Source organism: Saimiri boliviensis, chromosome 17, assembly GCF_048565385.1.
Source record: "Saimiri boliviensis isolate mSaiBol1 chromosome 17, mSaiBol1.pri, whole genome shotgun sequence".
NCBI classification, from domain to species: Eukaryota; Metazoa; Chordata; class Mammalia; order Primates; family Cebidae; genus Saimiri; species Saimiri boliviensis.
Window position 1 is genome coordinate 26871487 of NC_133465.1, and position 18174 is coordinate 26889660.

The 18174-nt window shown below is 38.3% G+C and overlaps 1 protein-coding gene across 1 annotated transcript in view; it reads left to right on the forward strand.

Annotated features, from left to right (window-relative positions):
• Window positions 1–18174, forward strand: part of MYO1D (myosin ID) — a 363423-nt gene that overhangs the window by 79265 nt on the left and 265984 nt on the right. The window contains exons 2-3 of the mRNA XM_003933128.4: window positions 14392–14600; window positions 16561–16654. Coding sequence (XP_003933177.2) covers window positions 14392–14600; window positions 16561–16654 — 303 coding nt within the window. The remainder of the gene's footprint in view (window positions 1–14391; window positions 14601–16560; window positions 16655–18174) is intronic.

The following is an 18174-nucleotide window of genomic DNA, read 5'->3' on the forward strand; positions in this document are numbered from 1 at the left end:
GGCACACACCTATAGTCCTAGCTATTGGAGAGGCTGAGGCAGGAGAACCACTTGAGCCCAGGAGTTTGAGGTTACAGTGAGCTATGATCCTACCACTGCACTCCAGCCTAAGTGACAGAATGAGACCCTATCTCTAGAAAAATAAAAACAAAAATAAAGCTCTTACTCTTTCCAACAAATGGTCCCTGCCCATCTCAGGAACACACAGCCTAACAAAGGGGATAAAACTAATTGAGTCCATCACATGGAAACCATGATTTTTACCAAGAGAAGCAGAAACAAGATGCTCTCACCCTTGGGAGAGATTCTTATCTAAGAACTGGCAAGGTGGACTGAACCTTATTGAAAGTAACCTAATGAACATTGTGTAAGCTAGGTGCCTCTGTGAAGAAAGGGGTCAAAGTTTTGTGTATTTTGAAAATAAAACTCTGTCCTTTCTAAATAGGCCAGTATTGTTGGTGAAAACACATCCACGAAACAGAAACTCTCATACCTTATAGGCAGAAGTTTAAATTGCTACGGTCTCTTTGGAGAATAATTTGGCAATAATTCATAAATTTAAATTGCTTGTATCCTTTGAACTAGTCATTTTAATCCTAGATGTGCGTTCTATGGATATACATACACATATGCACAAAGAAATAGCTACGATTACATTTATACAGCATTGTTCATAGTAACAAAACTAAATGTCCAATAGGGACTGATTAAATATATTAGTGTATAATCACCCACAAAATGGAATACTGTGCAGGCATAAAAACCTAGGCTTTTATCTACTACTTACATGAGACTTTTGCCAAGATAAACATTTTAATTAGAGAAAAAAAATGTCATTCATGTAAAAACAACAACAACTAAACTGTTTCTAAATGAATTGACAGGAAACCAGCAGTAGTGGCTGCCTCTGAGGAGGGAAGCTATGGGAAAGACAAGAAACACTTTTCACTATGTTTTTATTTACATCTTTTGAGTCTTTTACTAGAGTCCATATTGCCTATTCTAATTTAATGTATTCGCTATACAAAGAGGATTGGAAGTTGGATTTTTATTATCAACTTCTAATTTTGATATAATTTACAAAAAAGTTAGAAGATGTTACAAGAAACCCTCTTTTGTTCGTTATCAGTTGTTTACATTTTGCTCTTTTTGCTGCTCAATTTCTTTTTATATATTTTTATATATGTATGTAGTTCTTTTTTTTAACCATTGGAGAGTAAATTGGAGACATCAGGCCCCTATCATTAAATAATTCAGGGTGTGTTTCTTAAGAACAAGGATCTTCTCTTACATAACCACAATACAATGATCAAAATCAGAAAGTGTAGTTTTGATGCAATTCTGGTATCTAATTCATAACTGATGTTCAGATTTTATCAATCATCCCAATAATATCCTTTTTTTTTTTTCTTTTTTTCTTTTTTTTTTTTTTTTTTTTTTTGACAGAGTCTCACTTTGTTGCCCTAGCTGGAGTGCAGTGGTATGATCTTGGCTCACGGCAACATCTGCTTCCCTGGTTCAATCGATTCTCCTGCCTCAGCCTCCTGAGGAGCTGGAATTACAGGTGCATGCCACCAAGTCCAGTTAATTTTTGCGTTTTTTGTGGAAATGGTGTTTCACCATGTTGGCCAGGCTGGTCTTGAACTCCTGACCTCAAATAATCCGCCCGTTTTGGCCTCCCAAAGTGCTGGGATTACAAGTGTGAGCCACCACTCCTGGCCCCAATAATATCCTTCATAGCAATTTTTTCCCCAGTCTAGGGTTCAAAACAGGAACATGCTTTGCATATAGTTGTCATGTCTCTTTAGTTTCCTGTAATCTGGAATATTATTCTGCCTTTCTCTCTTTTCTTCATTGTGCCCCTTCCCAGGTATTTTGTAGAATGTCTTTTAGTTAGGTTGTTTAATGTTCCTCCTGGTGAGATTCAGGTAATGTGTTTTTGGTGGGATGCCCACAGAAGTGATTGTTGTGTCTTTCTCACTGCATTCTGCTAGAAGGCGCTCTTTTTGTCTGGGTTCTCATCCCGTGGCTACAGGAGATGAGGCTCTCATTCAGGGCATACCTAGAAGCTTTTAGGTCATTTATGCAACTCTGGATCTGGGAATTCTAGTCCCTGAGCTCATCCTTTTCTTTTCACTGCTTTGTGCAGCAACATTAAGAGCTACCAGCCAACCTTCCTGTATTCATTAGATTTTCCAAAACGATCAGATATATCAGATATACAGTCATCCAGCTCCTTCTTATAAATTGTTGACTAGGAGTATGCAGTTGACATACTTTGCATATCTCTGTTGCCAGATCAGATCATACACTATCAGTGCTTTCTTTTCCACTAAAGTCACTAGTGTCTTTAAATCTAATAAGATTAGAGAGCCCATTCCAGAAACCCCAGAAACAATTCAGAAAACTCATCTTTAAAATTGTGTTCCTCCAGAACTGCTTTCAGTATCAAAATCTGTATTAGTCAGTCTAGGTTCTCAAAAGAACACAGAACTAATCTCCGATTAGAAAAGACACACACACACACACACACACACACACACACAGAGAGAGAGAGAGAGAGAGAGAGAGAGAGAGAGAGAGAGAGATTGAGATTTATTATAAGGTATCGGCTTATGTGATATAGAGGCTGAGAAGTCCAAGATCAGCAGTGGGCAAGCTGGAGACCTGGGAGAGCCAATGACATAGTTCCAGTCTGAGTCCAAAGGCCTGAGAATCAGAAGAGCTCATGATGTAAATTCCATTCTGAATCACAGTCAAAAGGCAGGAGAAGACTGATGTCCCAGCTCAAAGAGAGTTACCAGAGAGAGAGGGGGAAAAAAAGCTTCCCTGGCTGGGTGTAGTGGCTCACACCTGTAATCCCAGCACTTTGGGAGGCTAAGGAGGGTGGATCATGAGGTCAGTAGATCGAGACCAACCTGGCTAACACAGTGAAACCCCGTCTCTACTAAAAAATACAAAAAATTAGCCGGGCATGGTGGCAGGCGCCTATAATCTCAGCTACTCAGGAGGCTGAGGCAGGAGAATTGCTTGAACCAGTAGGCAGAGGTTACAGTGAGCTGAGATCGTGCTACTGCACTCCAGCCTGGTGACAGAGGGAGACTGTCTCAAAAAAAAAAAAAAAATTCCGTGCTTAGACCTTTCATCAGATTACATGAGGCCCACCCACACTGTGGAGGGCAGTCTGCTTTACTCAGCCTACCAATTCAGGCATTAATCTCATCCCAAACACCTTCACAGACACGCCCAGAAATAATGTCTAATAGAATATTTGGGCCCCCTGTGGCCCAGTCAGGTTGATACATGAGGTTAATCATCATCGGCACATATGTCAGTTTGTTCCGATGTTGGTGATACTAACTTTTTTTTTTTTTTTTTAAAGACGGATTTTCGCTCCTGTTACCCAGGCTGGAGTGCAATGGCGCAATCTTGGCTCACTGCAACCTCCGCCTCCTGGGTTCAGGCAGTTCTCCTGCCTCAGCCTCCGGAGTAGCTGGGATTACAGGCACATGCCACCATGCCCAGCTAATTTTTTGTATTTTTAGTAGAGACGGGGTTTCACCATGTTGACCAGGATGGTCTCGATTTCTTGACCTCGTGATCCACCCGCCTCGGCCTCCCAAAGTGCTGGGATTATAGGCTTGAGCCACCGTGCCCAGCCGGTGATACTAACTTTGATCCCTTGGTTTAAGTGGTCACAAAGTTTCTCTGCTGTAAAATTATCTTTCCCTTTGTAATTAGTAGGTAGTTTGTGGAGAGATATTTTCGGACTGTGTAAATATCCTGTCCTGATTACTTTCAGCTACTAGTTTTAATATCCATTGATAATTTTCTGACTCACACCATTCCTTATATATTTAGTTATTGGTATTCTACCCTTAGGGAGAGCTTTTCCTTCTCTTATTTATTTATTTCTTTATTTTTATCAATATGGTCTCACAGATTCTTATTTTGTTCAATGGATTTTAATCCGTTACTGATATTCTAATGCTCATGTAGTCTCAGATGGGTGCAGTGAAAGCCCATTCAAGCTAGTTTCTCTGTCCTTTTGACATGGGCCTGTCATTCTCTGAGCATTTCCCTACTTTCTGGCTCAACAAGATATTCCAGGCTCATTTTGTACTTTCGCTTTTCCAGTGATAGAATCTGCTTTTCTTCAAGGAACCCGGAGCCCTTTTAGTTAAGAAAAATGGTATTTCCAACCCTGTATCTGCTGTTATTGTTTCTCTAAGTGAACAGATTTGGGAAACGTGTGTGTGTACATACCTATCTCTTCGTCTCTCCCTCTTCTCTCTCTCTCTCTCTGCTCCCCATGTACCCCATGAGTTTGTACTGATTCTTCCGATTCCAGTTGAACCCCACATGTTTTATAACCTTCTTCTCCAACAATGGAAACTCTGTCTCAGAAGTTGAGTTAGATTAGGTACCATTTAATTTTCTCTAGAATAAAAGTTGCTATTTGTATGTAGAGTTTGTGAAGTTGTCCACATAAAGAGAAGATCGTGCTGAAGATAAAACATAAACAAGATAGATATGTTCTCCATTCCTTTGGAGACAGACAAAAAACAAGTAAACAAAAAACAACTGTGACCAGTATTACAAAGGAAACAAACAGGTGTGGAATGTGGAGGATAGAGAAATTTTGATGATTAAAAACTTGCATGGAATTTAGGAAACTAAACTTGTGGAATGATGGGGGATAGGGGAATTTAGATCAGGCGTCCCCAAACTTTTTACACGGGGGGCCAGTTCACTGTCCCTCAGACCATTGGAGGGCGAGGGCCGCCACATACTGTGCTCCTCTCACTGACCACCAATGAAAGAGGTGCCCCTTCCTGAAGTGCAGCGGGGGGGCCGGATAAATGGCATCAGGGGGCCACATGCTACCCGCGGGCCGTAGTTTGGGGACTCCTGATTTAGATGAATAAAGGCCAGTGCACACAGTAATCAGAGAGATGGCATGAGATGAACCAATATCTGCATGTCAGATTGGCTTGAGATTAAAGTTCCCATTGTAAAGATTTAAGGCTAGGAATGCAGAGTAAGGTAAGATTTATATTTTAAGCGCATGCTTGCTACCGTATGGAGAATGGATGGAGAACGGTTTGAGCAGATCAGTTAAGATGATACCTGTGATAGGGAAGATACCTGAGGTTGCATAATTTTGCTAACACCATTCACTATCAAAACTGTTGATCTATAGGTGAAAAAGCATATCTTATTGTTGATTTGATTTGAATTTTTTTATTTGTAAGAAAGAACAAGACATTTTTATTGAAGTTATTTTAGTATAACTAGTTTTATATGGTTATTGTAACAAATCACCACAAACCAGGGGGGCTTAAAATAAAGAAATGTTTTGTCTCACAGTTCAGAAAACTAGAAGTCCAAATTCAAGGTGTCAGAAGACCCATACCCCCTGAAACCTTCTGGGGAGATACCCTTCCTGGCCTCTTCCTAGCTTCTGGCAGTATTCGTCAATCCTTGGCTTGGCTTGACTTGAAGCTGCATTCCTCTAGTCTCTGCCTCTGTCATTGCACAGTGTTCTCCCTGTCTCTCCCTTCATGGGACATTTTTCTGTTTTTATTGGTCCCTAATGACCTCACCCTAACTTGATTTCACCTGCAGAAACCCTATTTCCAAATAAGGTTACATTCACAGGTATTGGGGGTTAGGATTTCAGCATATCTTTTATGGGAATACAGTTCAAGTTATGACACTAATGATCTGTGTTTTTTATTTTTCCAAGTAGCTAGCCCATTTTCTAACACTGTTTATTGACATTTATTGTTGGTATATTTATTTACTGTTTTAAAATGTCACCATCATCAGATACCTCAAAGTAATAAAAGCCGTCTATGACACACCCACCACCAACATCATACTGAATGAGAGAAAGTTGAAAGTATTCCCCCTGAGAACTAGAATAAAAGAGGGATGCCCACATTCACCACTTCTATTCAACATAGTACTAGAAGTCCTGGCCAGAGCAATCAGGCAAGAAAAAGAGCATCCAAATTGTTGGAAAAGAGGAAGTCAGACTGTCACGGTTAACCAGTGATCTGATTGTATACCTGGAAAACCCCTAAGACTCATCAAAAAAGCTCCTAGATCTGATAAATTCAGTAAAGTCTCAGGATACAAAATCAGTGTACACAAATCAGTAGCACTGCTATATACTGACAATGGCCCAGCTGAGAATCAAATCAAGAACTCAGTCCTTTTCACAACAGCCGCAAAAGAAAAGAAAAAACAAACAAACAAAAAACCTTAGGAATATACTTAACCAAGGAGCTGAAAGCTCTCTACAAAGAAAACTACAAAGCACTGCTGAAATATTAGATGGTACAAATAAATGGAACATAGCCCATGCTCCTTAATAGGTAGAATTAGAATCAATATTATGAAAATGACCATACTGGCCAAAGCAATCTATAGATTTAATGAATTCCTATCAAAATACCATAATCATTCTTTACAGAACTGGAAAAAAAATCCTAAATTTCATATGAAACCAAAAAAGAGGCTGCATAGCCAAGGTAAGACTAAGCAAAAAGAAGGCATCACATCATCTGACTTCAAATTATACTACAAGGCCATAGTTATCAAAACAGCATGATACTAGTATAAAAATAGGCATAGACCAATTGAACAGAACAGAGAACCCAGAAATAAAGCCAAATACAGCCAACTGATCTTTGACAAAGCATATAAAAACATGAACTGGGGAGAGGTCACCCTATTCAGTAAATGGTGCTGGGGAAACTGGCAAGCCACATTTAGAAGAATGAAACTGAATCCTTATACAAAAATCAACTCAAGATGGATAAAAGACAAAATCTAAGACCTGCAAATATAAAAATTATTGAAGATGTCATTAGAAAAACTCTTCTAGACATTGTCTTGGGCAAAGAATTCATGACTGAGACCCCAAAAGCAAATGCAACAAAAGCAAAAATAAATAGATGGGACCTACTTAAACTAAAAAGCTTCTGCACAGCAACAGAAATAATCAGCAGAGTAAAAAAATTAAAAAATAATAAATGTTGGCATGGATGTGGTGAAAAAGGGAACACTTTTACACTGCTGGTGAGAATGTAAACTTACCCGTACAACCACTATGGAAAACAGGATGGAAATTCCTTAAAGAACTAAAAGTAGAACTATCATTTGATTCAGGAATTCCTCTACTGGGTATCCACACAAAGGAAAAGAAGTCATTAAATGAAAAAGACACATGCACACCCATGTTTATAACAGCACAATTTGCAATTGCAAAAATATGAAACGAACTTAATTGCCCATCAACCAATGAGTGGATAAAGAAAATGTGGTATGTATACACCATGGAATACTACTCAGCCATGAAAAAGAACAAAATAATGTCTTTTGACCTCGTGATCCACCCGCCTTGGCCTCCCAAAGTGCTGGGATTACAGGCTTGAGCCACCGCGCCCGGCTAAAATAATGTCTTTTGTAACAACTTGGCTGGAGCTGGAGGCCATCATTCTAAGTGAAGTCACTCAGTAATGGAAAGCCAAATATCATATGTTCTTATTTATAAGTGGGAGCTAAGCCACGGAGGGTGCAAAGGCATAAGAATGATATAATGGGCTTAGGGGACTTGTGAGGGAAAGGGCGGGAGGTGGGCAAGGAGTAAGACTGTACACCGGTAACGGTGTACACTGTTCGGGTGACAAGTGCACCAGAATCTCAGAAATCACCCCTAAGGAACTTGTCCGTGTAACCAAAACCCACCTGTTTCACAAAAACTATTGAAGTAAAAAAGAAAAAAAAGATTTCACATATAAATGAGATAATAAAAAAAAATTTTTCTTTCTTTTCTCCACCTTTTCTTCCTGTCCCCTTCTATTTCCAGCAGTGTCCATTCTCTTTATGTCTTTTAATATGACCTTTATTGCTGTGGATTTTTTTTCTCTTCTGGTTTTTTCTTGAGCTCTTCTAGCTTTTTATCTCTTTAAAAATGATTTTAAACACAATTTCTCCTTTTAAATGATGTCTTCTTTGATATTTTAGAGAGCTACATTTTCTTTGTATTCTTTGCTTTCATACAGAATGTTCTTTCATAATTTTTCTACTTTATGACATGTTTTTTGGGAGGGAGTATTCTTTTTTTTTTTTTTTTTTGAGACGGAGTTTCACTCCTGTTACCCAGGCTGGAGTGCAGTGGTGCAATCTCGTCTCACTGCAACTTCCGGCTCCCGGGTTCAAGCAATTCTCCTGCCTCAGCCTCCTGAGTAGCTGGGACTACAGGCGTGCGCCACCATGCCCAGCTAATTTTTGTATTTTAGTAGAGACGGGGTTTCACCATGTTGACCAGGATGGTCTCGATCTCTCGACCTTGTGATCCACCCGCCTCGGCCTCCCAAAGGGAGGGGGTATTCTTGATCTGCCTTTTGCCTGTCAGATGCTTTACCTACTGCCTGCTATTTTTTTCTTTTCTTCTAACATTTTATCATGTTCCCCATTCTGGTTTGCTTCTAATGATCCTCATTTTTTTTTTTTTTTTTTTTTTTTTGAGATGGAGTCTCACCTGTTGCCCAGGCTGGAGTGCAGTGGTGCCATATCTGCTCACTGCCACCTCTGCCCCCCACCCTCTCAGGTTCAGGTGATTCTCCTGCCTCAGCCTCCTGAGTAGCTGGGATTATAAGTGCCTGCCACCATGCCCAGCTAATTTTTGTATTTTTAGTAGAAATGAGGTTTTGCCATGTTGGCCAGGCTAGTCTCAAACTCCTGACCTCAGGTCATCCACCCACCTTGGCCTCCAAAAGTGCTAGGATTACAGCCATTAGCCACCGCAGCCGGCCTAATGGTTGTCATCTTCGAGTGAGTATGGTTCATTCTGGGTTGAAAGATAAGGTGCACTGAGTTTGGTGGTCTACTGCTCATTCCCTTTCTCACCAACTCTGCACTGAAATGGCAAGAAGATTGCCTGACTAGAAAGCAAGTTCCCCATGTATTTCTGCGACTTCTGGGAGATGATTTAGCACTACCTCTTTCCATTTATCAAGATCATCTGCTGCAGAGCCACTGCACTTTTTCTCTTTCGCCTCACCACTCTGACAGCCTGTTTTTTTGAAAAAGCAATTTCTAGTTATTTCTTCATTTAGCCTCACCTAACATATACTCAGAAGTATCCAGTGGGACTTACTTTGTTCTAAAGCCACCTGCATACTGAGACTCTGACATTCTTAGCAAATAATTTTTGGTTTGGCTACTCAGGAACTGCAACCTACTTCGGGAGAACTCTACTCCAGTGCCGGAGAGTTGCAGAGGCATAGATTCACTGTTAGCAACCTGCCTCAACTAGGTCTAGTTTTCATAGCTTTTCACAATCTTTCTTCATAGATTGTAGTTTAGACTTGTGGCTAGTTTTTTGTTTCATTGTAGGTGACATCTTTTTCTGTTTTTGTTATTCTTATTGATTTTCAAAGGGTAGAAGGGGGCCAAGATATCGTTACTATATCCTTCTTAAGTGGAAGACCCTTGGATGGTATTTGAAGTTGATACTAGACTCAACCCTAGAGAACTGGAATATTTAGAGATCGGCAGAAAAAGAGGAGCCAGCAAAGGAGATTGAGAAGGAAACCAGAGAAGTAGAAGGAAAATGAAGAGAACGTGGCTCACAGAAGCCAATAGAAGAGTGTGCTGAGAAAACGGGAGTCAGTGTCAAATATAGTGGAGAAATTAAGTAAGATGAGCATAGGAAACCAACCAGTGAATTTAGTAATTTGGGAAGTTTGGTCAAGATTTATTGAAATGCAGGAGTGGAACCTAAATTGGAGTTGTCTGAAGAGGTAATGAAAGGCCAAAGAAAATGGCATGGGTAGATGGACACCTCTGCTGAGAAATAGGAACGTTCACAGTAACTTAAGATTCCATTTAAATTCAAGAGAGAAGGAAGACAGGCCAAATCAGTGTGATAAAGGAACACCTGTTCAGAAAGTGTATGTTCCTCATGAAGTAAATGAATAATACTTATGAATAAGATTTTATTAATATCGTTTCTAGTAAACCATTCATAGAGAATTTCCCGACTGATTATAATTGGTTCCATATATTTCAAGAAGTCAACCAAGGATAACACTGAATTCTGTTAGTGGGTGAATCTAACTTAGAAGCTTCAAGAGTACATTTGAAATATAGTCATCTGAAATAAATTCCTTTTTCTTTTCTGCCTAGCTCAAAGTTAAATATATTTTTGTCCCTTATGTTCAGTAAGTTTTAAGATTCTGCCCAGTTTCCCCGTGAAACGACTCCAATTTCTCTGTCCTCATTTCTCCTATCACTCCCCTCACTGAGCGCCTTATTGATGTCTTTAACTAGAAAAGTCGCTGATTCCTTGTTTCCAGTCACATCAAATGTAAACTCCCTCAGCCTGACTTTCATATCATGTCAGATCTGACCCTGTGTATATTTCCACCTGTTCCCCAGCATTCCTTACTGCAGCTTTCTACTCTGACTGGGCCAACCACCCTCCCCTTCTCCATCTCCCACCTCTCCCCGCATGTCTTAGACTCTTCTGTGGGGTTGAACATGCCGTCTGCCGGTGACTGATCTGAAGGAGCCGCTTTCATCTTGACTACCTACTATAGATGGTCTTGTATATAAGTGGCACGTGCAAATTTACAAGGCTACTTTAAAAAAAAGAAAAGTAAATGTTTCAGAATTCTTGTACAATGAAATGATTGTTTGCCAATGGCATTATTATACCTTTATATTTTCTTCATTACTACTCACTAATTCAAATCTTTTTAGAACTTTGTTTCACTTTGAAGCCGGTGAAAATATATTTTTTTTAAACTTCTTAAGTTTAAAAAATCAATTGCTATTAAGCTACGTTAACCATTTAGGAAGTTCTAAAAAGAAAAAAGAAAAAAAAAAAAAAAAAAAAAAAAAAACAGAGCAAAGACCTTAAAACCAGTGTTGGAGGAAGTGACTTCATAGAGGAACCAGTGCTTAGGCTTTTGAAGAAAGAGAAGGAATCTGGCAAGCACATGGGGAGGAAGGAACCAGGAAAAGGTATTTGAGGCGGAATGAACTCCATGGGCAAAACCATGAAGGCACGGCGCTCTTGGGAACTATAAATAGCTCATTAATGAGAACAAGAGTAACAGAGACAGGGAGAAGTGGTGGGGAGGTTTTGGTGGGTGGAAGTGTTGTTGGTAGAGAGAAGTTAAGAGAAACCTGGAGGCCAGACCCTGTATGCTCTGCTATGGAGTTTATGTGTTACTCTTAGTGTTCCTCATTCAAAGTGATTGATTAATCTTTGTCACTACAGTGCAGGCTTTTATTACCTTACTGACCATACTATATTTTTATTATTTATTTACAATGCTTTCCTGTTCTCCTTTTTTAAATCCTGGAGTTAGACCCAGTATCTGGCACAAAGTAGATACTGAATAAATATTTGAAGAATGAATCATAAAAGTTTGTCCTAAAAGGTTTGCACACAGAGGTCGTGGGAGCACCTTCCTTAGTCTCTTGTAAGAGATAATACCCTCTTTGTCATCTAGGATAATTACCGTAGTTCCTCCTGGAGGCAAACACTCTAGGTGACTATCACCTTAGTGCTTACTTCATACCCTACCACTTTCCAAAGCAAATTGAATTTGAGTTGCTGTTAAGGTGTATACTAGCACCATCTAGCGGTGATTTTAAGACCCAACCAAATTGAAAGTTTTTTATTTGATAACTGAACTTCAATTTCAAGTGAAATGACCTTCTAACACTTTGTGAATTGCTGAAGCATTGTATTTAATATCATATTCTGTTGATATTTGCCACTATCTTTGAGTTAATAGTTATGCATTCAATTATTTTATTAAGATATGAGATCTTATTGTGTTGCCCAGGCTGGACCCAGACTCCTGGGTTCAAGTGATACTTCTGCCTCAGCATCCAAATAGCTGGGTCTACAGGCATGTGCTACTAAGCCAAGCCGTTAAATGATTTTATACATGTACTTTAGTTGTATTTTACAAACATCGTGCCTAAAGGTTTAATGGAAAATACTTTATTTGTAATAAAATATGATTTTAGAGCATAATGGTCTGTTAGTGGCTCTAAAAATTATCCACTGAGAAAGAGGGTACATTATTGGACAAACCTGGAATCTTATAATACTATTCTAATTTCACACATTTTTTGCTGTGTCTCTTAGTTGCAGAGTTCCAGGCTTATGAAATAGTGGTTTTCTTCTGACATCCTTCTGCTTATTTTCTTCATTTTTTTTTCTGTTTGGACAGTGCATCATGAAAACTAAAGCATCGTGCCCTTTTGATTCTTTTCCTTGGAGATACTTGGGCATGTACTGCAAATTTACAGATTAAGCCAGAAAAACTTATGTGGTGAATCTTAGCTTCTTATCATTTTCATGATTCTTTGAGCAGGTGTTATGTAGACTTTGCTTGTGACTTGTAGTTGACTGACAGCTGAGTCAGGAAATTGGATCCTTTTTTTTTTTTTTTTTTTTTTTTTTTTAAGACAGAATCTCACTCTGTTGCCCAGTCTGCAATGCAGTGGTGCAATTTCGCCTCACTGCAACCTCCGCCTCCCAGGTTCAAGCAATCCTCCCGCCTCAGCCTCGAGTAATCCACCTGCCTTCGCCTCCCAGAGTGCTGGAATTACAGGCGTGAGCCACCGCACCCGGTGGGTGGATTACTTGAGGCTGGGAATTCGGGACCATCCTAGGGAACATGGTAAAACTCTTGTCTCCACCAAAAATACAAAATTAGCTGGGCATGATGATACACACTTGTAATCCCAGCTACTTGGAAGGCTGAGGCTTGAACCTGTAAAGGACTCCAAATCCGTGCTTTTAGCTGCCATGTAAACTTCCTAACAGTTGAGAGGATGCATTGAAAACCCATAGTAGAAAAATGCACCAAAAACCTTGAAGTAGTTAATAACTCTTAAAACACTCTAAATACTTGATAAAAATCTTGGTTTGAATTTATTGTTGACATTATCAACATCTGTTTGTTTCAATTTCTAATTATACCCTACAGCCTTCATTCCAGCTTAAAGGAAATTTAAGGTTCTTGTATTTTGGTCCCAAGTGCTTAGTTATTTCTCCTGCCCCACCGGCCATGAAGCAAGCATGCTTAGAGACATGCTCTCTGTGAACCAGCATTTTCCCATCGGGGCATGCCTTTCATTGGTTCTTTGATGTGAGAGAGATGTCTACCAGTACCTCTCAGCTGGTAGAGCATGTTGGTGGCAACCACTTGTTGTGTGGAAACTTTGAAGCTCTGGGTCACATACGTTTCTATATATGGATTACTGTGTAAAATAATGGATATATATGGGTTTTCTACATTTTATATTTAAAATTTTTGTTTGTAAGATAGACACATAAAGTTGCACAATTGCAGTCATATGGTACCTACTTGAGCTTTGTACTCTTTTTTTTTTTTTTTTTTTTTGTCCTGTGGCCTCTTCTCACCCCATATGGCCGCCTTCTTAATTTCGCTCCTTCCATATCACCCTACTGTGTGTATAAAATGATGCATAAAATATAACATGTATTATTCCACATGTTTACATGCTTATGTAGTCATTTATAAAATATATCTATGTACAGATATGAATACATATATAATTAGATTTTTAACTCTTATCTTATGGGGAAAAGGTGGAATCATATTATACATAACTTAAAAATACACATGCCTTTCAACCAGCTGTCCCATTCCTGAGAATCTATCCCACAGAAGCAAAAGCAGTAATCTGTAAGATTATGTACCAAGAGTGTTTTCTGCAGTATTATTCATAGCAGCAGGAAGGAACAGGAATCATGTGATAATGATATATCTGCACCATGGAACTTTAGGCAGTCATAAAAAAATAAATTTGATTTATACCAGAAGTGTCTCCTCTGCCATTCTCTCTGTTTTGGATTTTACTGTTTATATTCATTTACTAGCATTTTAGTGAGGTCCAAGAGTGAGAAAAAAATAAACGTATATGATAATCCCTCTTAATAATTGAAAATCTGACTAAGTGGATTTCAAGATCTTTAATTTCTATTTCTTTTCCTCCTAGAGCTCTGAGATTGTTTTCAACTCTTTAACTTTTTCATCTTCTTACCCTTCTGTATTTTGGAAACAGAAAATCCCCAGCCCCAACAAGTTAAATTCTTCCTTCTTGCCTGGCTTTTAACCCCTACTGGTCTTTTCTGCCAATGGCATCTGAAGGGGCACAGCCTCAAACATTCTCTCTGTAAGTTAACTCAGAACCAATGAAATGTCAGTTCAGAAATTATTCCTGGGATATTTGGACTTGCTTGGAAGTAAGAGACTCACAGGACAGATACAGCATTTCTGTATAACCACAGCTATGTCTTCCTTTTCTTTTGCTTCTGTACAGATTTGAAAAAGGACGCATCTATACATTCATTGGAGAAGTCGTCGTTTCTGTGAACCCTTACAAGTCATTGAACATCTATGGGAGAGACACGATTGAGCAGTATAAAGGCCGTGAGCTATATGAGAGACCGCCTCACCTTTTTGCTATTGCGGATGCTGCTTACAAGGCTATGAAGAGGCGATCAAAAGACACTTGTATTGTGATATCAGGTAATTGGAGGGGTCCCCTCTATTTCCGAAGTCAAAATGTGTTTAATTTATCTGATACTCAAGAATCTGAACAATTGATTAAATCTTTTTTTAAAGGTAGAAGCCTGAGCAATTCTATAGGAGACAGAAAAGTAATGAACATTAAATACCAAGTTTTTTGTATCATTTCTAATCATGCTCTAGTCTTGGTTCATTTACAAATACATATTACACTTGGATGACTTCTGGCCAATTTGTTAGATTGAGCTGACATGGAAAATGTTTCCATCTCAAACACATAAAAGTAGTGGATAAAATGTAACAACATTAAAAAACAAAATGAAACCAAGAAAATGAAATACCGAGGTGTGAAAATGAAGAATGAGCTCAAAATCAGACTACTGCTTGGGAGCTAGTGTTGAGGGACCTACAGAGGCTTGGGGGCCAGAAATAAGCTTTCAGAGCTGGGGGGCTGAGCTTTATAAACCCCAGCAAGGAGGGAGATAGGCATGAGTTAGGCTGCAGACCTTCCATGCCTGAGAGCTGGAGCCAAACTATCTACATTAAGCTGAGCCCTTCAAGGACTCTGTGTAGTGAAATGGGGACAGGAGAAATATCTGTCCACTGAACCAGAATGGCCTCTCCTGAACTGTGGGAATTTCTTCAGGTGCTAATAATACCTCACATTTGCACTGGTGGTTTTATGCTTTTAGAAACACTCCTATAATCGTTATTCTATTTTGATTAGTTAAACAACTCTCTGGTATGTAGAACAGTTATTTTTTCTGCTTTATAGATAAGAATACTAAAGGTCAGAGGAGTTAAGTAACTTAGTGTTGGAGTTTTATTAAACAAATTATGAAAACAATACTGCTGGGTTCTAAAGGGGAGAATAAAAACAATAATATGAGTGTGTGGAGTAAAAGCAAAATGTTTCTTCCCCTTGAGTGCCTTAATCTTCCCAAGATTCCAACAGTAACAGCTGTTAGCAGTTTAATGTTTATCCTTTTATACATTTTCTCTGCATGTGCAAACACATATAGTCACAAATGCATATGTAACCATATTATAAACATATATTTATAGAATTATGTCTGTTGTTATATAACTCATTTTTCCATTTAATAATATATAGTAAATATCTTTTCATTGGTATTTCTGTAGAGCTGGTGCATTCTTTTTAACCATAGTGTAGTATTCCATTTAAGTAATTGAATCATAATTTATCCAGTTATCTACTGATGGATATATAATTTCCAGATTTTAGCTACAACTTACAGTATAGTCTATAGAAATATTTTAAAACCTTTGAACATTATTATTATTTGGTTATGTTAGTATTTTTTAGTATTTCCTTAGGAGAAATTTCTTCCAGTGGAATTTTTGAGTCAGAAGACATAAGCATTTAAAATTTTTGATAGATAATTCGAAATTGATTCCTCTTTCCCCATATCCCAGCCATTATCCCAATTGTCATGCTTTTTCTATGATTTCTTCTGTCTGGAGCTTGCTGTTTTGTTTTTTCACTAAAATTACTCTAATTTTTTTAAAAGAATTATTTTGTCCCCTTTAAGATTAAAAGAAATTCTGCTATAGAAAATGAGGTTCTATGAATTTAGTTGTGACCACTGTTTGAGTCACTACGTTATTTCCTTCCTGCTAGACATATGCGTCCCTGCCAAGTACTAAAACTTTAGTGTTAGTTTACCACATTGGTACTTTTTCCTAAGAAAATTTTTACTTGTAGTCTACTTATTATTTTAGTTTTATAATAGTTTTATTTTCTTCATCATATTCAGGTCTGTTAGAACCACTAACCATATCAAGGCAGGATGAAATAAAAAAGCAAAAAAAATGAAAGAGTGCAACATGAGGGATTTTAAATGTTTAACTAGTATCAGATTTTTTAATTATTCCATTAAAAATTAGCTTACTTTTGGTTTAAATTATTACATTAAGCCCTGAACAATTTTTCCCCTAGGGGAAAGTGGAGCTGGTAAAACGGAAGCCAGTAAGTACATTATGCAGTACATTGCGGCCATCACCAACCCCAGTCAGAGAGCAGAGGTTGAAAGGTAAGGGAGCTCTAATAATGGGGAGGGGTTTTTCTTGGCACTCCGTTTTCTCTAGAGGACTTGGCTGAGCCTAAACTCTAATACCTATGGGTTGAGCATTTTTTATGATTAAGCTACTTTGATTCTCTTAAGTGCATGTTGTTTCTATGTTTTTACTTACTTCACTATATCTATTTTTGATTTGTTTTTAATAGAAAAATACTACTATGGTAAGCTTTACCTAATTATGAGACCAAAAAAATCATGACTCTGAAACAGCTGAAAATGTTCCCATCCTGGTTTATTACTGCTGACTTAAATGTGGTCAGCAGAGCTATTATAATTTACACTGATAGGTTTTATTGTTCCAGCTCTTACAGGTTCCTTGCTCTTTTTACCACATCAGGGTTTTTAAAAAACTGTATTCTGAGAGAACTGGGACCCTGGAAGACAGACTCATGCCTTCCCATCATCATTACAACATTCAGAACCCACTGACAATGGAATTTCTGAACAGGATTCATTTTCTAAAAGGATTTTATGCCATACTGTCCTGCTGCTCACAGGAAGATGAGTAACAAACCTGGTCTCTACTTTCTGGGGCCCAGCATTTAGGGGAGCAGCTGGCACATAGTATTTGCTTAACAAATACATAAGGGATGAATGGATGATAGCTATAAAGCAACAAGACTCAACTTTCTTATGTGGTGCAGCCTTTTTGAAGAGAGAAACTGTTTTCCTCATTGGCTACTTTGAAGCTCAGTACTAATTTAGTAAAGAGTCCTACCTCATATACACATCACAATCTTCAGTTTTATGAACAGGAAGAAAGGATACGGGGTTGATATGAAAGAAGAGAATTTATACTCCACTGCCCCACGTGGCCTTTCTTCTTTTCATCATATTGAGCTGCATTGCTGGGTCAGGAGAGGCATTTTTCCTAATTGTAACCTACCCCTGCTTCTTACTCAGACACTACAATCTAGTTTGACAAGCACAAGGATATGTGTAAGTTTTCTTAATTTCCTTAGGAGCTCAGGAGAGCAACTAGATGAGAAATAAGTTAATTTTACATCTGCTGTAGCAGAGTAAGGCATATATATATTTACTAGTCTTTCACAAACATATCACAACCCGTTTCCCTCCACACACATATTTTTTAAATATGCCTTCATTTATGAAGTGATAAGGTTGAATGCTCCAGTATTCGTGGGAGTAACAGTGGGTCTGCTACATCAAGGTATGTCAGAGGCCGAAGTTATTTCTGCAGATATGCCTATATAAGAGGAATTCCGTCAGTGGAATAAAAATAAGGATAAAATAAGGATAACTTCTAGCATGAAGTTAAAAATGTATCCATTGGGAGGGACTGCTCTAGAGAAAGTTAGCATTCATTGAATAAAGAATGCATTAAATGACTGGTACAAGGGAGAAATTCCATACAGCTTCAAACAAAATAATGAGCAATTTCTGAACTAGTAAAGATTAAACTTATGATGTATAACTAAGTACAATAAAATTTCACAATTCCAGGTTTTATA